Source organism: Tauraco erythrolophus, chromosome 6 (assembly GCF_009769465.1).
Source record: "Tauraco erythrolophus isolate bTauEry1 chromosome 6, bTauEry1.pri, whole genome shotgun sequence".
Lineage (NCBI taxonomy): Eukaryota > Metazoa > Chordata > Aves > Musophagiformes > Musophagidae > Tauraco > Tauraco erythrolophus.
Window position 1 is genome coordinate 72,947,741 of NC_141470.1, and position 20,144 is coordinate 72,967,884.

The following is a 20,144-nucleotide window of genomic DNA, read 5'->3' on the forward strand; positions in this document are numbered from 1 at the left end:
TCCAGCAAACTGCTAAAGGAGAAGCAGACCCAACTGGAACTGCCCTCACTGGTTTTGTTATCCCTTTTACTGGAAAGCATTTACGTCCCTCCCCAGCTCAAGTCTTCAGCAATGCATTTCCCTTTCAGTTCCTCTGTCTCCTGTGTGGCTCCTGAGTTTTACAACAGCCCTCACCCAACAATTCTACTTAACCTAAAATATTAGAAGAGGGAAAAAAAATTACATTCTAGGCATTCCTTAAGTTAGGAAAAAAAAAACCCCACTGAACTTCTCCTTTAAAGGCATTTTCTAGAAGTGTCAGGCATGATGCCCACCCCCTTCTACAAGAGAACCACAAGTGCCACAAGCATTCCTGAGCTGTTCTGTGCCACAAACAAACATTCCTGAGCTGTTCTGTGCCACAAACAAACATTCCTGACACGTCTGCCCCGAACAAAACGGGTGCTGAGCTGCCACTCCTGGCTCGAATGAGACAATCCAAGAAAGCTCAGAGGACTACTGAACTCCTTTTATTACAAAAATGAGAATGATCACTTTGATCAAAATGAAAAAAGTTTGCTCACACTGTGTACATGAAAAACTCTAAATACAAAAATCATCCCAAACACATTTTGTGCTTTTTAAAAAAGAACGCAACATAATTTTGCACTGCATTTTAATTTTTGACCCCCACATGGAATAGAAAATCCGTACTGCAGCTTGCAAAGGCTGCCAGCGTCATCAGAAGAGTTTCAGCCATGAAAATGTGAACAAACAGCCTGGGGTTCACTCGCTGGGCACGGGAAGGGATCCCATGAGGGAGCGGGTGACATTTGGGCTGGAGAGTGGAGCAGGAGGGGACAGCCTTGCCCTGAGCTGGCAGCCCTCCTGCCCTGCGAGTTTCCTGCAGCAGCCACGGTGGCCAACACTGGTCAGCAGATGGCTTTGAGGGGAAAAAAAAAAAAAACCACAAAACCTACAGATTTATTGATTAAGTCTATGGAATTGTTATGGGACCCCCTCAAAATTCTTCAGATTTCTTCATAAATTACTGCAGGGAATTAAAAAAACAAACAAAAACAAAATGCATTTATGGTGAACGAGAATTGTACAGCGATACCAGTTACCAGCACACAAATCTTCACGCAGACCCTGTGAACGTCGGCTCGTTTCACATGCAAAAGACAAGAAGCGGGTATGACAACAGTCCTTTCGCATCCCTAATTTAGAAAAATAGATTTCTTTATTCCGTCTCTGTTGAAACTGCAGCACAGTGAACTTCGCTCCCTCTTCCTATCAAGTCGGATGGTAATACTGTCCGTAATTCCAGGCGTTCTGGTAATTGTACTAGGAAAAAAAAAAAAAACAAACAGTAAGGTGAGTGGGCACCCGTGCTCCATGAGGGACACCCGTTGTTGCAGATGGACACGGCCACGCGGGCCACCGGTCAGCACCGTTAAAGTTACGGAAGGGCGGACGTGTCCGCCCTTCCGTAACTTTAACGGTGCTGACCGGTGGCCCGCGTGGCACCCAGCGTGCTCGGATCTCAGCACAGACAGCAGAGGGTGCCACGAGTGAGGGTGACCTCCCAACCACCATACAGACCCCCTGGAAGTCAGCTTTGCTCCGGAGGGGAAACTGAGGAGTGGGTCGCCCATTAAACGTGCATGTGGTAAGTCCTCCCGTTACAGGACAGGTCAGAGGTTCGCTTTCGCTCCCCACGTCCCCTTTTTGGGACCTGCTCCATAGAATGGTTTGGGTTGGAAGGGACCTCGAAGATCATCTAGTTCCAACCCCCCTGCCATGGGCAGGGACACCTTCCACTACACCAGGTTGCCCAAAGCCTCATCCAACCTGGCCTTGAACACTTCCAGGGATGGGGCTTCCATGGCTCCTCATCACTTTTTCCACAGAATCTCGTAAGAGGAAGGAAAAGGGAGGGAGCAGAAGGTAGCAGGAGCAGGAATTGTGTGTGTTGTAGCTCCAGGTGTGCTGTTGCAGCACACCCCACGAGATGAGAGTGCCAGCACAGATGGCCCAAGTGCCCTGACACTACTCCCTTTGCAGCTGGCACCGTCTTACTGCAATCAGCAGTGCCCCGGCTGTCCCAGCTGAGCCCAGGCAGGCAGGCAGCAGCATCACGGTGAGGGCAGCATGAACAGATGTTCTCCATTCCCTCAGAAAGTGTTTTTGTCTCCCACTCTCGAGCACATTTTGAGCCGCGCAGAAGGCAGACAGTGATGGAGTGACCATTTCATCCACACCGTGCGGCTGCTGTTCCCAGGTTCTGTGTTGGATAACCCGGGGCATGAGCAGAGCTGCCCCATGCTGGGTGAGATGCCTGTCACTGCCTGACTTTGGAAAGAACACTTGACCTTGATGCGGGAATTCTAAACCACAGTTAGGCAGCGGCTGGTCTGCGTCCCATCTGCAAACGCTGCTCCCAGGGGTCTGGGAGGCTCCTTGCAGTTACAGTTTTCCTTACACGGCTTTAGCAAGCGTTTCAGTTGGGCCCTCTGTGACCTACAAGGAAAAGCATTCCAAGCCTGCAGTACGTCACCCTTGTCCCAGCTGAGGGGGCACCAGCAGCACCCACCTTTACCAGTATCAGTCTCACTCACAGGCAGGTGTTAAAGCTCTGACTTCACTGACTACGTTATCGGTGCAGTAGAATCCATACTAAGATGTCACAGGAACTACTAGTTGGAGAAAGTAACCATCAAAACACACAGTAAACTGGCATCCCAAGGCAACTCTCCTGGGCAAAACACTTCAGCACAGGTTCACTGCCCTTAGCCAGCCACGTCCTCAACTGCTGTCACACCTTCCCTCGCGTGAAGAGCTACCCACCAAACTGCTCATCTTGCTCCATGCCAGGAATATTTTACCCTTGCATAATAGCCAAAAGAGGAAGCAACAAAAACAGGAGCTAAATTTTTCCTCCATGCTTTCCTCAGCAACTGACACTGGGCCACGGAAAGAGAAAAGCCACTGGGAAAAGCACAACGTGCTGTTAGAGACGTAACCCAGCGTGCACTGACCTGGTACCAGGCGTTGTAGTTGTAGGCTGCCTGATTGACCTGCATGTCTCCGTCCATCATCTGTGCTGATGCCAGCGCTGCGTCGTCTGTGAGCATTTTCTTTTCATCTGGCTCCTCTGATCTGCGAAGGGAACGTTTGCTGTAAGTGCTATCCTAGATCCAGTTCTGAGCATGTCTCCGCGTGAGAAATGGTGTAGCAGGCACGGTTAAGTCATATTCCCATATTCCCAAACATGGGGCCCTGGCCAAACAGGGTAAAAGAATGGGATTTCCAGAAAGACAGTAGTGTATTGTGCTTCAGAACAACAGTCTGGTGCTCAGACTGAGACAGCAAAAGCATGTTTCTGCTTAGAGACTCACTATTTCTACCAGGACTGTTCAACTTCCGTGACACAGAACTCAAAAAGCTATTTCCAACAAATCTGTTGCCAAATGTATTAGCCAATGGTATAGCCCTGTTTAGTTTATATTTTACGTGATTAAAGAACAGTGATTTTGTTCTTGCAAGCAGCAGGTTTAAACCTGAAAAATACAGACGTGTAGATTAAAAAAAGAGAAGAAACCACCATCTCATCTCCAAGACTGTCCTCTGAACTATTTTTAAAGCATCTCCCAAGGGCTTTGTATGGGCTGTAGTTCAGTGCAGTACGTGTTCCAGCTACCCCTTCCTGCATCACCTACCAAGTAAGTTTCCACTCTCGGGTGAACAGACTCCTTACCCGTTCTCTGCTCTTCTCTTTAAAGAATCCTGCTCCTTTAGAAGTGCTTGATGTTCATCGTAGGCATCCAAAAGCCTGAAGGAGACAAAAAATAAAATAAAAATAAAGGAGACAAAAAAAAAAAAAAGCTTTGCTCACCATTTTCATGCAAACAGTTTAAACACGAGGAACCATTTTAAAATGTCTACCTCAAACTAAAAATACAGAAACCTTAATCTAAACCAAACTCAACTGTAATCAAATGTCAATCAGTGACCCACCATGAAGATGGGAAAGCCAAAAACCTTCATCTGAAGGGGGATTCCACAATGCATAGTGAAAAATTTTCTGTTAGCTCAGAAATTCCCAACTTGCTCAACTTTTATCACAGTTCATGCCATTCTTTTATAAAGTTCCTTTATAAAGAAGTTTTCAGAAACTTTTTTGTGCTACAGCTGCTCCTTCCAGTGACTGCACTGATGCCATCCATAGCAGCATTGATATTTAGGAATCAACATTTCTTTCAATACTAGAAATGAACATTATACAAAATTATTACCATTCCAAAGCATCTCCGACAGCCTTTTCCCAAACAACATAGGAAGCATAAGTATATTTAATGCAGCACAAAAGACTTATATTTTTAACAGAGCAAGTAAAACCATGTATTGCTGAGTGAAAGAGGAACACTTCTGTTTCCTAGCTAAAATTCCTACGAATAGCTAAATATCATTTCATCTGCTGCACCCTCCAGTTTACAAGGTTTCACATGAAAACTGCTGCTTCTGTCAATATTACTCTCAGTGAAAACCATTTCTGGTACTTATTCTGTGCTCCAGTATTATTTAGGAATGAAAAACTTTTGTTTGGTCTACCTAGGATCCCAAATCCCCAATGCTTGGCTGCTATGCAAGTTAGAACGGTCAGTCAGCAGAAATTAGAGACAGCTATTATTAAAAACCTACAAAGCAGGAAAACTAACTCATGGTTAGTCCTTCCCAGTTACCTAGCTGAAAAACGTAAGCAAAACCAAGCACTTGTTGTACAGTAGAGAATTAAGAGGAAAAAAGTACATCTACTATTTTTAATTAAAAAGTTGCACTTCTACTATCTGATCCTCCTACGTAAGTGCCCAGCGTCGTTAATACTTGTGAATACAGAAAAATCAAATCAGCTCAGTTTGAGACCTCAAGCTGCAGCTCACAGGTTATGGAGCATCGAATTGTACCTGTGTCACAAAACACTTCACGTGCTCTCTCGGGAGCATCGTCCGTTATCAAACTGAGCAAAACCACAGCAAGAAGTCACAGGCAGCACAATTCTGCTCTATGAGGCATTTGGTAGTTCAGAAAAAAAGGGGTAATTTTTTGAAAAGAGATTCCTATTTAAAAACAGGAATTTGGTTTAGAAAAGCAGCTATCCCTCAACAAAGAAATGACAGCACAAAAACCACTTTAAAGGATGCCACTAGCCCTATCCCCTTCCCTGTGACTTCTACAGGTACTCTTCTGGTCACCCTAATTCCGCCATTGCACAGATTACATCTTACTTGGTCACATCAGAACCAAAATCTTCCAGAAATTCCACTTTTCGCTGAGAAAACGTAATCCTCATTTTTATAGACAAGGCGCCATTGACAGCTTTATCAAAACAGCTCAAGATGTTTTCTTCGTTCTGCTTGAGATCGCCACTGTACTCCATCTCGAGCAAGTTGAGATACAGTTTCGTGTTTTCCTGCGCAAAAGATGTGTTAGAAGTTGTACATCCCTCACGTCAGGTATTAACACATGCCTAGAGATGCATATGGAATGTTTACATCGTACATACACGCTACACTAGTCAATAAAAAGCTTCTCTTTCTGTACTGGTCACCTTTGACCTGGTTCGTTTCCCAGGTGGATGAGAAGTGACCTAACGCTACAAAAACAGAGGCAAAAACTTTGCTAATAAGAAGCTAATAGCATTTGGAGTGCCAAATATTTTTGTGGTTGCACAAACCCATCTACGAGTACTGCCTACGTGATGGATTTTGTTCACACGCCCACAACACTCAAGATTCTAAAAAGGAAAAACGAAGGTAGGAAGCACGTTGCGCTTCTGACAAAAAAAGTTTGCAAACTTCCAGATTTGCAAGCTGCAAATACGGCAACATCAGTTTAGAGGGACTGGTGTCTCCATGGAGCAATGAAACATTACGTACAGTTACAACTCCTGTCATCATGGTTGCCAAATTTTTTTTAAAAAAGGTTCAGAAAAACACCAGGATCTGTTTGTTTGTTTGTTTTTAATACAGCAAAGAGGGAACACATACTTTGTCAATTTCTATGGCTTCTGACAGCACTTTTCTTGCCTTTGGAAGGTTTTTCTGTACTTTGAAGAGGTGTCGAGCTAGTTTGATGGCATAAAACGACGACTCGCTAAGCGATTTGGCATTCCTAACAGCCTCTTCGAGCAGGTGCTCAGCTTCTTCCATGTTTCCGTGTCTGCGCTCTAAGCTTACTCGTCGCAAACGAATCATTGCTAGCCCTAGAATACACTCTTCAAATGTTTTCAAGATTCTTCTTGCTTCATCGATGTTGCCTAAAACACCGGTGAAGATGCTTTAAGATATGAGACATCCGACAGCCTCTTAAAACCAGAATCCCTCCCAGCAAAAACCAGCGGTGCTCTTACCCTGCTGCTCCTCAAAGGCAGCCCACAGCATGTGAACCATTGGTTTCTTAGGAAGATGTATTGTGCAAGCCCTGCTGTAGACATGCCTCACTCCTTCAATACTATGATTCTCCATGTATTTGGCATACTATAGTTGAAAACAGAGCAGAGATTGACAAATTTAAAGCTTGCATTTGTCTTTAAAAACATGCCAGAACGATAAAATTCTTTTGTTTAAACCCATTCAGCACCTTTATTGAACCACTAGACTAGTTTCTGTAAGGAAGGACGTAGAGAGGCAACGAAGTTGGCATATGCAGCAGTCAAATCTGGTTGCAAGCAGACCATCTCCTAATGCAACAGATATAGTTATACATGAACAACGTTCCACAAGAGTACAAAAGGTTAGTCACTAGGTCAATGTATGCAATCGGGAGGAGAGAGGTGGTAAACCACTTCCCTTACCTTAATCCAGAAGTCCTCATAGAGGGCACATGAAATAACACATCTTTCAAAGAGGACCACGACTCGCTCATGAGTGCCGTTTTCGATCTCAAATTCTAAGTACTCTTTCCAGTTTTTCAGCTGAATTTTCTCCAGAGGTTTTACATGAAAGTAAGGCCTCTTTATCTGCAAGAGTCAGAGTACGGCAACGTGTGACTAGTGACACCGAGTTGCTCAAAAAACTTAAACAGCCACACACCATTCAAGTAATGGCATTTAAATAAACAGGCCTTTGGAATGACACGTCATTATCTAGTCACACCAATCTGCTGGGTGACCCAAGGATCGATGAACAGTTACATCCTAGGCTGGTAACTTGGTTTTCTGCAAAGCTTTTTGAGTGCAAGTGTTCAGAGAAGCTGAGGAAGAGCTCGGTGCAGCTACTCCCTTGCAAACCTGCCGTCACGACGCTGACGACGACACCACGGGTGTTCTCCACACACATGCATACGATGAAGTACTTATGGGTGTGCTAGTGCACATCCTACACATCAAATCCGAAATCTGCTCCAGAATCATGGCGAGGAAACACACAGCACTGAACTGAATACTAAACATTTGCAATAAGCTGATTGTTCCAAGAGCTAGCAAGATTGCATTCTTACTGACGACGACAGGAGGAGCAGGGAGGGACAGAGTTCAGCACAGAAAACTTAAACAGTGCTTTGAACTGAACGTAGCGAAGCACCCTTCCAGAGATGATCTGCTTTTGCTCTTTCATCTTTAATTTCACCTGATTATTTGTCTTCTGTACTGCAATTTCATCTCAGATGCAAATGTATAAAGAACTTAAAATCATTAAGGAGTAACATTCGATTCTTCAAGGCCACCTGAAATCTAGAGCCAATTGTTCCTTTCATGCTCCTCACTGAACTCTACTACAGACCCCAATTCTCCTTCTCCATTTTGACAGGTTCACGGGCACATGGATCCTGCTAAAACAGCAGTCAAACAGGTCTAAGCAGCCTCCACAACTTACGTGACATCTCTTGCCTATCTACCTCATTTCTGCCCGTTATAAAGACAGGTTTGTCTCTGCATTTCAACTCCTTACAAACCCAACACCATGGTATCTACAGAGCAGAAACACTCCTGGTAGGAAAAAGTATTGATTCTGGCCAGGAACAAGAGAGGACACACTGTTTCTTACACATTTCCTGCTGCACAGCCACAGTTTCAGCACTGTTTCATAGCTTAATTAGGAATAGCTACACTCACATAACCATTTTCCTCAACACGTGAGCACGCCTGAGCCTCAACTACTCGGGGGACACGCTCTGCCTGCTCTCCTTCCTTCTACAGCCCGTAACTGGTCCAACTGGGGCCCTGCGACATGCAAGGCTGGTAACAGGCTGCTCAATGACAGAGGGTGCCCACGTGTTCTAGCGTACGGCGCAGGCACTGCCTGTGCACCCAGTTCTCGAGCTCCTTGGGTGCGTAAGGTCACCTGCCCCAACCCAACAGCGTGCAAGCAGCACCACCGCCGTTCCGACAGCATCTAAGCCATCGAGGGGCCTCTGTGTTAAACAGAGAGTAAATTTAAACAAGAACCATGTTACACTATTGGCATTCGCCAGGAGGAGAAAAAAGAAAAGACGACTGAGAATTAAAAAAACAGGTTTTTTTTCAAAAGTAACCAAACCTAGTTCTACATAGAGAAAGTTCTGCGTTTGCAGCGATCAAACGATTAGTTGGATTAATTACTTTTCATACATTACACGTAGGAGCTGCATGTTACGATGGCTACTTTTGGAAAGCAAAAGTTGACTGATTGCAGGGTTAGGAGTGGAATGTTAAAATACAACTTTCCCTCTCCCTTTAGGATAGGCTTACTTTCTCAGCTAGAGTTACCTTCACCCCTTATCTTTTGCGACACCCCAGGCACACAAGCAGCACTAACTTACACAGCCTTTCATGCATGGACATTTAAAGACTGCTTAGTCCCTCTTGCCTCTCTCCAAATACTGCTTCAAGATTTTTAAATCGCCAGATGACAGAGTTCACCTCACAAGTTGCCTTTTGACAAGAAAAATGGCAGAGAAGTGAAACCTGACCTTGGTTCGAAGCCCTACAACGGTTTAAACTGGAAGGCCTAACTCTTACTCAAAACTCCTAGCTCCCAGTCTTGTGGTCAAAACCCTTGCGCACGCTGCCTTACACAGAAAAAACAAACTTACCGCTTCTTCAAACGTCCACCTCTTACTGACTTCATGTTCATTGTGGTTAAACATTTCTTGATGGATCTCGATGATTCTGTGCCTCATGTTTTCTATCTCGGTGACGAGCTACAATGTAAATTTAAAAAAAATGTAACACAGGCAGACACCGTATCACCTTTGTAAATGCAATTTACGATGACAGTAACATGCATAAATTAAAAGTACAACAGATGCGTTAAATGTTCCCCTGAACAGCGAGGGGAAGGGAGAGGATCCTGCCCTGATGGTGCCTTGGCCTTCAGAGGAACCCAGCTGAACTGGTTTTCTATGTGAAGTTTTGCTCTTATGTTAAAGATGATTGAGATTTAAGATTAATTTGGATCCGACCAAACTTGGTTTCAGTATGTGCAGGTTTTCTCAGTTAGCAATTCCTTTGGATGGCTCCAAGTTTTTGTACGCCTCTGAAGGCTACGAACCTGCACAGACCATTGCTGCTGAAGAGCTTTCTTAGACCACAGCTCCTAATCTGTTAACTGGAATCATTAATGTCCATTCCTTAAGTTTTGTACATCACTTCTTTCATTTTTTAACTCAATTTCTTTAATATTTATGAAAAGCCTGGAAAGGTATGTCATCCTGTAGACAAGAGCAGTTATCACAGGAGCCACAGAGCAATGACATGCAAGACATCTGCAGGAACATCTTGGCCACGGAAACACCACGTTGTCTGCGAATAAAACTCATCCTTCAGCCACAGAGTAAGGCTGGAAACGCCAGCCAACGTCCCCCGTGCAGGTACCTTGGCAGGGTCAGTGATGTCTTCAGTCCCAGAGGGCAGGTCATCTCCAGGCTGCCCATCCTCCCCGCCGTGGCCGTTGACAGACGCTAGCTCTCTGCGCAGCTGAACGAACTGCTCCGTAGTCAGGAGGTCTCGAGGCAAGTTGTTCTGGATATGTTCTTTAAACCTACGAACCGTCAGAAACCAGTCAAGGCAAATTTGGTGTTTCATGTCGCAATATTCTGCATAACCAGGGCACCACAATAAATCCTAGTGGGCTTCTGCATGGATCTGGAGTCGCACTGAGACAACACATGGACAAAACACAACTTCTGCTGTCCATCAGACCTCTGAAGCTTCCCATTTCACAGAGAAATGGAAAGATGATTGACCTCAGTGGTGAAGACACACCACTTGCCGTCAAAATCGATGGCAAAGGCCAAGATGAGGTTTAGAGGAAGATACTCTATTTCCAAACCCAAGAGAACTGTAAAAGTTACGGGGAAGACCGGTGCCTAATTTAACTAAGGTTTCTGGTTCTCTCTTTCCCTCTCCATATTAACGCAGGATTCTACCATTAAAACTGAACCAAGTACTTCTCTTCCATCAACTAAACCCGTGTTTCACCACGTGTGAGCACTGCACGAGGAAGTAAAGTTCAAAACTGCGCATTCTGATTACTCATATTCTTCCTCACAATTCCACAACCTTCCTTTATTGCACAGCAAAATTTGTGAATTCACCTACAGCCAAATTCCTAAAACGTGTCTCAGCACTTTCAAATAATCTAACGGCACGAGCACACAAACGAGTACGTAAATAAGCAAAACTCAGTAACTATTTCAAGCTCCTGTTCCTAGTGAACATTTTCACATTCACAGAAGTCGCTCAGCACGTGCTTAAGAAACTCACAGCACGAATTCAATCTCTGCTTTCTCTTTACCTCTGGAAATGGTGACTGTAGAGTTGTGTTGGAATTCCAAGGATGCGGTCGTAGATGGACGTAACTTCCCTGAGGTTTCCCTGCTCATCTTCCCAGTTTATATACATTTCCCATAGTCTGTCAGAACGGAAATCTGTCCCAGCAGCTAAGACTGCATGTTCATAGGCTCTGAAAAATTAAATAATTTCACAGTTGTTTCTGGATGTGGTGACAGAACAAAGAAGAGAAGTGCTGGCTCTTATTTATTTAAAGATTATGAACATCCTCATTTACTTGCAACCACACTTATATTCATTATTTAAATTCTTCAAAGTGTTTTCTAGATACCTGTAGCAAGATCTCTAGAATTTCAGAAAGTTCGCACTCTGTTTTTCTTCCTTCCAGCATTACCACAACAGAACAAACAAAGGTAACAGAAAAAGCCACTTGCAAGAACTCAAGTTATTAAGAAAATACGAAATCTTTACCACTTGTAAAGATTCTAAAAACATTACTTTAGCAGTTTAACACACAAAAGCTATGCATCAATCGTGGAGCTAGAAGCTGCTTGTTTAAGTTCAATTAAGGTTTTGGGTCAAACTTTAGTCCAACCTCTTACTCTAACCAGGACGACTGCCCGCAACAGACGAGGTCAGACACATCCTAGTCATACCCTGAAAACCTCCAAGGAATTCAGTTCCAATAATCCTGCTCCAGTGCTGCACTAAGTATTTCCTAATGTTTAGTTTGAAGCTCTCAAGTCCCAACTTTTGACCCCTGTACCACACAGGATTGCCTACCCCTTCAAGTTCTTCTGGAACTTGAGGCCTTGAGCAACCTGGTGTAGTGGAGTGTGTCCCTGCCCATGGCAGAGGGGTTGGAACTAGATGGTCTTCAGGGTCCCTTCCAACCCAAACTGTTCTGTGATTCTGTAACTTGGCTCCATCACCTCTTAAAAACCCTGTAAGTAACTGCAGGCTGTGACCAGCTTGCCCCTTGAAGACATGAATCTGATCACGCTGCTGGGTGACCGTGTGTGGGCTTCTCACAGCACCCGTCTGCCTTCAACTTACCCTCGAATAGTGCTGCTAGTTTCAGGATCGGCAGGGTCCAGGGTCTCCTTTAAGAAGTTTATATAATGTATCCAAAGATCAACGCTAAGAGGAATTGCCTGAAGCCCTCTGCGATAAACCTATGAAGAGAAGATGAACTGTACTTCAAATACTTACTGGCGTCCTAAGAGAGAGGCAACACTGTGTTGTCCGGTGAACCTTAGAAATACTAATTACTGGAATTTTGTTTAAATAATCTACCATTACCATTTGGGTGGAGGTTGGATAGAACATGGCAATGTTCTGATCTCCACGTGCAGAGTCTTGATCTTCAAAGCGCAGCGGTCCCTGCATTCTGACCAGGTTGTGTGGGCAGGCTTTGGGGTACAGACCATAGGGCACAGACCCATTAGAGCATCATTGACAGCGTCTGACCAAAAATGCAATAAGATGTAGCAATTGTGACCAGCAAACCAACTATATTGTTGTGAAAACGAGCAAAAAACGTAAGTGACAGAAAAGCCCTGCCCTACTTGTTAAGCTGCAGTGTAATACAGAGGCTTGCACTGCAAAGCTTGACAAACTGTAGAGGTTTAACGCACCTGCCAACAAAGAGAAAAAACATTAGCTACAGATGCCACAGAGGTGACAAGTGCAAACAAATTCCCTGCACACCTGGCCACACACGGCAGGCGCTGGCAGCCAAATGACCTGCAGCAGGTTGGCCATCGTCTGGCCAACAGGACAACGGCGAGAGCTGCGCCCAGCGGCCTACCTACCTCATCGGACTGCTTCACGTTGTCGTGGCGCTTCTCCAGGTCCGCGTACTTCTTCCAGTACCCATAGCAATACGGGTAATGCGTGAAAAACCTGTCGAATGCTCTCCTGGCAGCCGGTAGGTGGTTCTGCAAGAAACCAACAACAAAAAAAAAAAAAGCAATGAATCTGTTCCTGAAAAAAAAAAAAAAATCCTCGTACCATTTTAGAAACAATTACTGTTTGAACATTGTCTTAAAACCGACTGTTTTTATTTTGTGATCTCTGCCGACGACACTGGCATGGGCAACTGTCCCAAACCCTCACTGTCTAGGAAAGCCTGATGCACAGTTCCAGGTTTGTCACTGCAATATCCATAACTCGCTTTGGTCTCCTCTGGGTTATTTCTGGAAGGCGAAGGAAAAAGGGGGCACGTACTAACCTCCTGCTCTACATACTGTAGTAGATATACCCATCCTGTGAAATCCTGGGGATTGTCCTCTACTACTTTCCAGAACTTGTCAAAATCTGGAGGGAAGCCAGCCTCAATATCTGATGTCTGTAAACCTTCAATATTTGGAATTTCACCCTCCTGTGCGTCCTCTTCGTTCAAGTCAGCGGAACTGTCAGGGGACTGTTCCATCTCAGTTACACTCATAATCTCTGTGCTGAAGTCCATCTGCTGTTCTTCTGTTGTTGTTTCGGCGCCATCATCTGTGATGTCATTGCTTACAGTTGGCTTCTCCTCCTCTGCATTATCTGTGTTCTCCATAGCTGGGGTTCCTGCTGTTTCACAGTACTAGATCCTGCGGAAATAAAAACATTCAGGATTCACGTGGTGAAGATTCAAGCAGAACTGAGGTGTGAATTATCAGCTATGAGTCTTCCAAGTGCTTCAGGCATTTGTGCGTTTCACCACAGACCTTCGTCATTTAGCCCTGCTTCACTCTTGAGCCTAATTCACAATTAAAAAGACGTTAATAGCAGTCACACATTTTAGCATCTGCACATACAAGTCATTGTGGTTCTGCTAAAAAACTGCCACAAGTAGCTGTCGAGATATAAAAGTGAACCAACACAGCTTCCTGCACGAGTCTAGCGGGAGTTTATTCCAAATAAAGAATTATGTTCAAACTTACTCAATCCTCCTGCTTAGTACAAATCAGTAACTCCTCTGCAAAAAAATACATGTTAAAATGTACCCTGGACACCTGGCTGAACTGGCTTGAGCGATAACCTTGCAAAGCAAAGAACTACTACCAGCACCAGACCCAGTCCACAGTAATGCCTCTGTAAACTCACCAGCATCAGAGGGCCACAAAAAAACGTTTAGGCGAGCCCCTCACGTGTAGTTACTCGCTCCCACACACACCTCGCACATCAGGGGTTCCTCCTGCCCCCCAGGACAGACTCCATCTTCCTCCCACTCTTCGTTTTGATCCTCTGCCAAACGCTGTGCCCAGCCCTCCTCTCCTCAAGCCCAGCCGATCTTGGCCTGGGCGCAGGGCACGCAACTCAACCTGCTCCACGTTCCAGCTAGGCCCCAGTGACTAACGGATTCCAGGAAATACAACAGCTCTTAGCTGAGAATACATTGGGGATGAAGAACAGGATGAGACCATCATCCTCAAACGCACTGCAGCAGCAGCCACTCCTACTTCCCTCCAGTTCTCCTCAGAGAAGATGACAGCAAAAAAGTTTTGCATTCCAAAAAAAAAAAAAAAAAGAGTCCCCACTCCACTCTGTATTTCCCAAATTCTTTCCTCTGAAAACCTGAAAATAGATGGTTTGCTTTCACTTCAACAAATACATCAGTAAGCCATCAATACCACAGCGGGGTAAAAAACACCTGGCAGAAAGGAAAAATATCCATACCCTAAACATCCATACCCTAAATATCCATACCCCATCTACCTATACCCTAAATATCCATACTCTATCTACCCATACCCTAGCTATCTATACCCTAAATATCCATACCCTATCTATCCATGCCCTAAATATCTATACCCTGAATATCTATATCCCTATACCCTAAATGTCCATACCCCATCTTCAGCAGCGTCCAGGCACGAGACAGCAGTTGATGTTTTCCTAGGAGTTCACCACGTCAAGCAACCCTGGCGTGGTGTTAAAGGTCTACGTGGTCTACTCTGCAAGTTTCCCACCAACTGCTTTTCCAAAGCAATTATTTCTGTTCTCCACTGCATGCACCATCCGGTAATCATACAAATACCATTTCTTTCCTTTAAGGTGAGTGGTTCACGATTTTGTAACACTATATGGTAACTGCTCACAAAACAAACAGGTCGTGTCACTGAGAAGTCACACGAAGACGACGTGGCTGCACAGAGCACTGTACTGCTCTTGTTCCACAGGAAAAGAGGAGGTTCTTCCCTTAGTGACCAGTTCTTCCCCACACCCCAGGCCACTCAAGAAGGCCTGCACCTAAAGCTGGCCTCTAGTGAGTGTCGGAGATGCATCTCCAACAGTGATTTTAAGAACAAACATAATTTATAAGTTCAGAAATTAAATCTCAAGGCAGAATCACCATGCCTTTACCAGGAAACACTCGGAAGAGATGTGCATGATTAAAACTGCCACCATCCAGAGCTTACCTCTGCAAAGATTGCAAAACCAAGGCACGAGAGGAGTGTGTTATGCAAACAGCGTCCCTGACACTTGAAAAAAGTTTTATGAAGATGTTTACGGCTCTTAAAATTTGGGAAAGCTACTACAGTTGTTTGCAAACACGTAATAATGTATGGCCTAAATGCATTCTGATATTTGATAGAGGTTTTCCCCCATTAGCTGATTCAGAAGATGTATTCCAGCTTGAAAAACTGGAATTTAGCTGGCTTCAGATTAGGGGAAGGGGAAAAAAAAGAAAGAGGGAGAGGCAGCAGTGCATCACCTCTGCACGCAACGTTTCCAACAGAAACTAAGCCTGCTCCACAGCTGGTTTCCAAGCAAAACGTTCCAGTGCACCTCCAGGGAAACAAGGCACGTCCCGGATTCCTACAGCAGGTTCCAGGACATGATCCCCCCTTGTCCGGCACCAAACGAACGCGCCTCGATCCTTCATTACAGGCAGAGAGAGTTGGGGCTGTTCAGCCTGGAGAAGAGAAGGCTCCGGGGTGATCTTATTGCAGCTTTCCAGTGCCTAAAGGGGCTACAGGAAAGCTGGAGAGGGGCTTTTTACAAGGGTGTGTGGTGATAGGACACGGGGCAATGGCTTTGAACTGAAAGAGGGGAGATTTAGATTGGATAGAAGGGAGAAATTTTTGACTCAGAGGGTGCTGAGGCACTGGAACAGGCTGCCCAGAGAAGCTGTGGCTGCCCCATCCCTGGCAGTGTTCCAGGCCAGGTTGGATGAGGCTTTGGGCAACCTGGTGTAGTGGAGGGTGTCCCTGCCCATGGCAGGGGGGTTGGAACTGGATGATCTTTGAGGTCCCTTCCAACCCAAACCATTCTGGGATTCTATGATCCAGGGGCGGGGAGGACACGACGCCGGAGCACGTTCAGCACAGCCAGCCACGCCACAGAGCCACCCAATTCCCGAGGTTTTCACACTGCTCAGGCCAAATAACCAAACGCCCGACGACCACACGCACCAGCTCCAGATAACTTACGTCAACACGTACTAATCAGCCCGCGCCAATTAAACGTTTGCTGCCCGGGACACCGGCGCTTACAAACACGAAGGAACTAAGGGAAAACACCCCGGAGAAGCGCCGCCCAGGCGGCACGCAGATCCCCACGCCGTCCCCGCTCCCCAACGGCGCCCGCAGCGCCGATAAGCAGCGGCGGGGCCGCCCGGGGCGGGGCCGCACGTGCCACCGCCGGGCCCCGCCCAGACCGACGTTTCGGTGCCACATACGGCACTAACGTGACGCACCGTTAAGGCGCTCGAAAGCGCCGAACTGGCTCGTTATTCGTGCAACGCGGCGGCTGCCGCAGCCCGGAAAATGGGAGATACAGCGGGTTCTTCCTCACAGCAAAGTTCACTCCGTTAAAGTGCGAGCCGCGCCGGGCTGGTTTTCCCGAGCGCGCCCGGTAACCGGCGGCGCGGCGGCCGTCACGGCAAGCGGCCTTACCGCAGGCACCGCCCGCCGGCCCGGCCGAGCCCCCGCCCGCCTCACCTTCCCGCCCAGCGCGGCCCTCCCCGGGCGGAGCGCGGGATCCTCACCGCCCGCCACACCCCCCCCCGCCGCCGCGGAAGGCCCCGCGCTCCCGGTACCTGCCGCGGGGCCGCCGACCGACCGCGCGCCCGCCGCCGCCGCCGCCGGGCCCCAGGAAGAGCGGACTGCGCCTGCGCGCGCGGCACCGCGCCTGCGCCCGGCGCATGCGCCGAGCGCGCGCGCGCCGGGGCCGTTTTCCCCGCCCCGCCCGACGGCGCCGTTCTGGCCCTCCCCTCAGGCACGGCGGCGGGGAATAAAGGCGTTTATTCGCGTGGAGCGCGTACAGCACCGGCGGCGGGAGGGATGAGGGCTGTAGGGGCCAGGGGCCGCCGCTCCACCGGCGCGGGAAGAGGGAAGGGCCCGATCCCGACCCCTCGGAGCGGCCGCGCGTCGCCGGCCGTGTCCGTTCCCGCGCAGATGAGCCGCTAAGCGACCGTTACCGTCCGTAACAGCCGCCACGGGGAAATACTGCACAGCTGTTAAAAAAAAATACAGGTTTTTGACAAACGCCACGCGAAACCCTGCTGGGAAATTATCTCGGGCTTCTCTTCCCTTAGCGATGTGAAGCGTAAGGCTAAAATAAGTCAAAACATGGCTCTTTGATACGTGTGTTTATTCGTTAGGAACGCGACACCCACCGCACAACCAGGGTGCGGTGCTGCGGCTGCCGAAGGGGAGCACGGGCGAGCAGGAGCCACTGTCCCTCCCGCAGCAGCCCTTCCACGTGGGAACGCCGGCACTGCGGACCGGAGACACGGACGGTCCCACGTGTCTCCGTGGGAACATCTGTCCGTCCATCCCAGTCAGTCGGATGATGGCGTTCTAAGTGGCCATCTCCAGAAATTCCTCCAAATTCTTCCTGATGTGGGGGGGCTGAGACGCGGCGTGAGTTAACAGACTCGGACCCATCTGTGCAAAAAGTGCTTTAGATAGTTTCGCCGTGGCTGTCCGGATATTCCCGCCGGCTCCAGGCAAGGAGCCGCCATGTGTCGTGTTTCCCAGAAGGTGCCAAAGGACAAGCAGAACTTTCTGCTCCACGGCGTAAGGCTTCCGTGGGTATAACTCCGTCACCAGGTCTGCAAGGAAGACAATAGGTCATCAAGCAGTGTTTGAAGCTGGTTGTAAAATACAATTCGGAAGCGATCCCCTGCTTTGAGAGGTGTTTACAAGCACTGGATGTCACAGAGCAACTCATGAGGAACACTTGCTCTACACGAGAGTTTGGCTGGTGTTGCAAGAGCATCAGCACTCCGATAAGAAATACCAGCTTTCCCTGCAAATTCCCCTTTTATCCTCTCTCAGGAGTTCATACAGTAGCACTTGTACTGCTGATGACTACGATTAAACCAGAACAAGTAAAAGAAACAAAGTTTTTTTGAGTTGTTTTTTTTTATTTTAGGTAAGATTATCATAAGGACCTTTATTTACCACAGTGCACTGTGTAACATTTGATATTTATTTCCCCTCTATCTCAGAAATGTGCAGTAGGTATTTGAGTTTAAGGAACAAAGGAGCCTTATTCTATAAATATGCACACGATGAAGCATTTTCCCTACTTAAACAATTACATCATGAATTAAGAATTTCATTTGCAAATGTTTGCCTTTTTGCTAGAATGGACTCTTCTGATATGTGACACAAACTACCACCAAAAAACCCCAGCAAGAGATGAACTGTTTAAAAGGTGGTGACTAAAACATTCAGAAGCATTAATTTAGGAGTATTTCCAGCGCAGATGGTCTGTTATGTTATTTAGTTCAATTTCACAGCTACCACACACAGAGCTGCTCTGAAAATGAGCCAAATAACATCCATTTGGTTTAAACATTCTTCCAGTACAGACACCCCTTGTTCACTGAAAAAATCAAAGGAAAATTCAGCACTTCTGCCGCTAATAATCCCCAATATCAAAATACATATATAAATTCTAATTAAAATTCGTCTTTGATTTTTAAGCAAATTGGTGTTTAAGCTTTTGACACCAATTTCAGGGGAAATTGGGAAGCCTGCCATCTGTGTGGCGACTGGAGCTCAGCTCGCCAGCTTGCCCCTTCCACCACCGAATGCCAACACGTTTGATCAAGGGCTGTAAAACGAGAACAAGACCAACTGCGAGAAGCAGAAAGGGACAGGAGTTAAAAGTCAGGAGCTGGGAGAAGCCAGCTGTAGAGAACAGTGTCTTTTCTGGGCTGGGAAAGCTCAGAAAAAGGAGTCACTCACTCCTGGCATTTCTTCCTGGCGAGAGGATGAGGGCGGGAAAAAGAGTTGAGGCAGGCGAAGCCGGCAAGCCCCTGCTCCGTGCTCAGCCCCGGCCCCTGGCCCCACGCAGAAACAGCCTTGCTGATGGGGCAGAGGTGGGCACGTGGGCACCCAGCCCTCAGCACAGCACATCCCACTCAGTTACTACAGAACTACTCATTCTCTCTGATTCCGTATGAAAATTATCGTAAGGTTAAGGTATTTATACATCTTCCAGGTATTTACACATCTTCCAGGTGTTTATACATCTTCCAGGTGTTTATGCACCTTCCACCTGACTACATAGTAATCATCTTCCGTTTTGTCAGCAACAGCTTCAGTTTGCATAAAAAGGGGGTGAAATTTGGCACCTGCTGTCAATCCAGTGTGACAGGGACGATATGGACCCCCCCCCACCCTGCAGTGAATTCTCATTAGGATAGCACACAAACAAACAAACGTGCAAAGGAAAACATCACTTTACCAGCAAGCTTTTCTGTCATGTCTTGTTTTGCTTTTCCATTCAGGAACTGGGCTTTTGTGCAGAACGGCTGGAGAAGCAAATAGGTGTCTAAATGCAAAGAACGAAACACGTTAAAATTCTTAAACGGTCTGGAAATAAACACAATATGGAAAAATGTGAAAAAGAACCTCACTTACAATGTATTAACTTCAACAAAGATAGTGATGTATTGAAGGGCATAAAACCATAAAGACACACTTGTAACAAGCCCTGAATCCTAGAATCCAGCAGAACACAGCACATCCATTTACTGAAAACAGGAAGTCTGCTCCAAAGCTAACGGCGCTGAGGAAGGAAAACAGCTGCAGCACACACAGATCAGCAGGGATCTGGTTCTCTGACCTGTTTGGGAGACTCAGCAGTGTGACAAGGCTCTGGATAACGACACAGAGAATCGTGGAACCATGGAATGGTTAGGGTTGGAAGGGTCCTTAAAAATCATCCAGTTCCAACCCCCCTGACATGGGCAGGGACACCCTCCACTACACCAGGTTGCCAAAAGCCTCATCCAACCTGGCCTGGAACACTGCCAGGGATGGGGCAGCCACAGCTTCTCTGGGAATCACACGGGACGGTTCAGCTGGGAAGGGACCTCCGGAGATGTCTGGTCCCACGCCCCTGCCCAAGCAGGGCACTGCAGCCCGTTACCCAGGGCCATGTC

The 20,144-nt window shown here is 46.9% G+C and overlaps 2 protein-coding genes and 1 non-coding gene across 10 annotated transcripts in view; all 3 read right to left on the reverse strand.

Annotated features, from left to right (window-relative positions):
* Window positions 1-487: 487 nt before the first annotated feature.
* Window positions 488-16,818, reverse strand: PRPF39 (pre-mRNA processing factor 39). 8 transcript variants are annotated; one of them, XM_086614138.1, is made up of 14 exons: window positions 16,782-16,818; window positions 12,984-13,347; window positions 12,565-12,690; window positions 11,807-11,925; window positions 10,755-10,922; window positions 9,833-9,998; window positions 9,052-9,159; window positions 6,836-7,000; window positions 6,392-6,518; window positions 6,030-6,298; window positions 5,268-5,452; window positions 3,740-3,814; window positions 3,021-3,141; window positions 488-1,326 (listed from the first exon to the last, which is right to left on the reverse strand). In XM_086614138.1, the coding sequence occupies exons 2-14, from the start codon at window positions 13,311-13,313 to the stop codon at window positions 1,276-1,278; spliced, it is 2,010 nt and encodes a 669-aa protein (XP_086470264.1). In that variant the 5' UTR covers window positions 13,314-13,347; window positions 16,782-16,818; the 3' UTR covers window positions 488-1,275. The 8 variants fall into 8 exon arrangements, with proteins under 8 accessions (XP_086470264.1, XP_086470266.1, XP_086470267.1 ...); XM_086614140.1 differs by lacking the exon at window positions 16,782-16,818 and adding an exon at window positions 16,440-16,460; XM_086614141.1 differs by lacking the exon at window positions 16,782-16,818 and adding an exon at window positions 16,186-16,206.
* Window positions 5,862-5,947, reverse strand: LOC147528655 (small nucleolar RNA SNORD127). Its single transcript, XR_015222237.1, has one exon. It is a non-coding gene; the product is annotated as a small nucleolar RNA SNORD127 (small nucleolar RNA).
* Window positions 16,819-17,443: 625 nt separating the features above from the next.
* Window positions 17,444-20,144, reverse strand: part of TOGARAM1 (TOG array regulator of axonemal microtubules 1) — a 46,756-nt gene continuing 44,055 nt past the window's right edge. The window contains exons 21-22 of the mRNA XM_086612867.1: window positions 19,445-19,531; window positions 17,444-17,798 (exon numbers count right to left, since the gene is read on the reverse strand). Coding sequence (XP_086468993.1) covers window positions 17,545-17,798; window positions 19,445-19,531 — 341 coding nt within the window. The 3' untranslated portion in view covers window positions 17,444-17,544. The remainder of the gene's footprint in view (window positions 17,799-19,444; window positions 19,532-20,144) is intronic.

What these genes read in the sequence shown, in the direction of transcription:
- PRPF39 (XM_086614138.1), bottom strand. Translation starts at nt 13,313, where the DNA reads ATGGAGAACACAGATAATGCAGAGGAGGAGAAGCCAACTGTAAGCAAT. An exon ending in ACATCACTGACCCTGCCAAG is followed by an intron (nt 9,160 to 9,832) that starts GTACCTGCACGG and finishes TTTACATTGTAG; the next exon opens with CTCGTCACCGAGATAGAAAA. An exon ending in AAGAGAAGAGCAGAGAACGG is followed by an intron (nt 3,142 to 3,739) that starts GTAAGGAGTCTG and finishes TTCCCTTCGCAG; the next exon opens with ATCAGAGGAGCCAGATGAAA.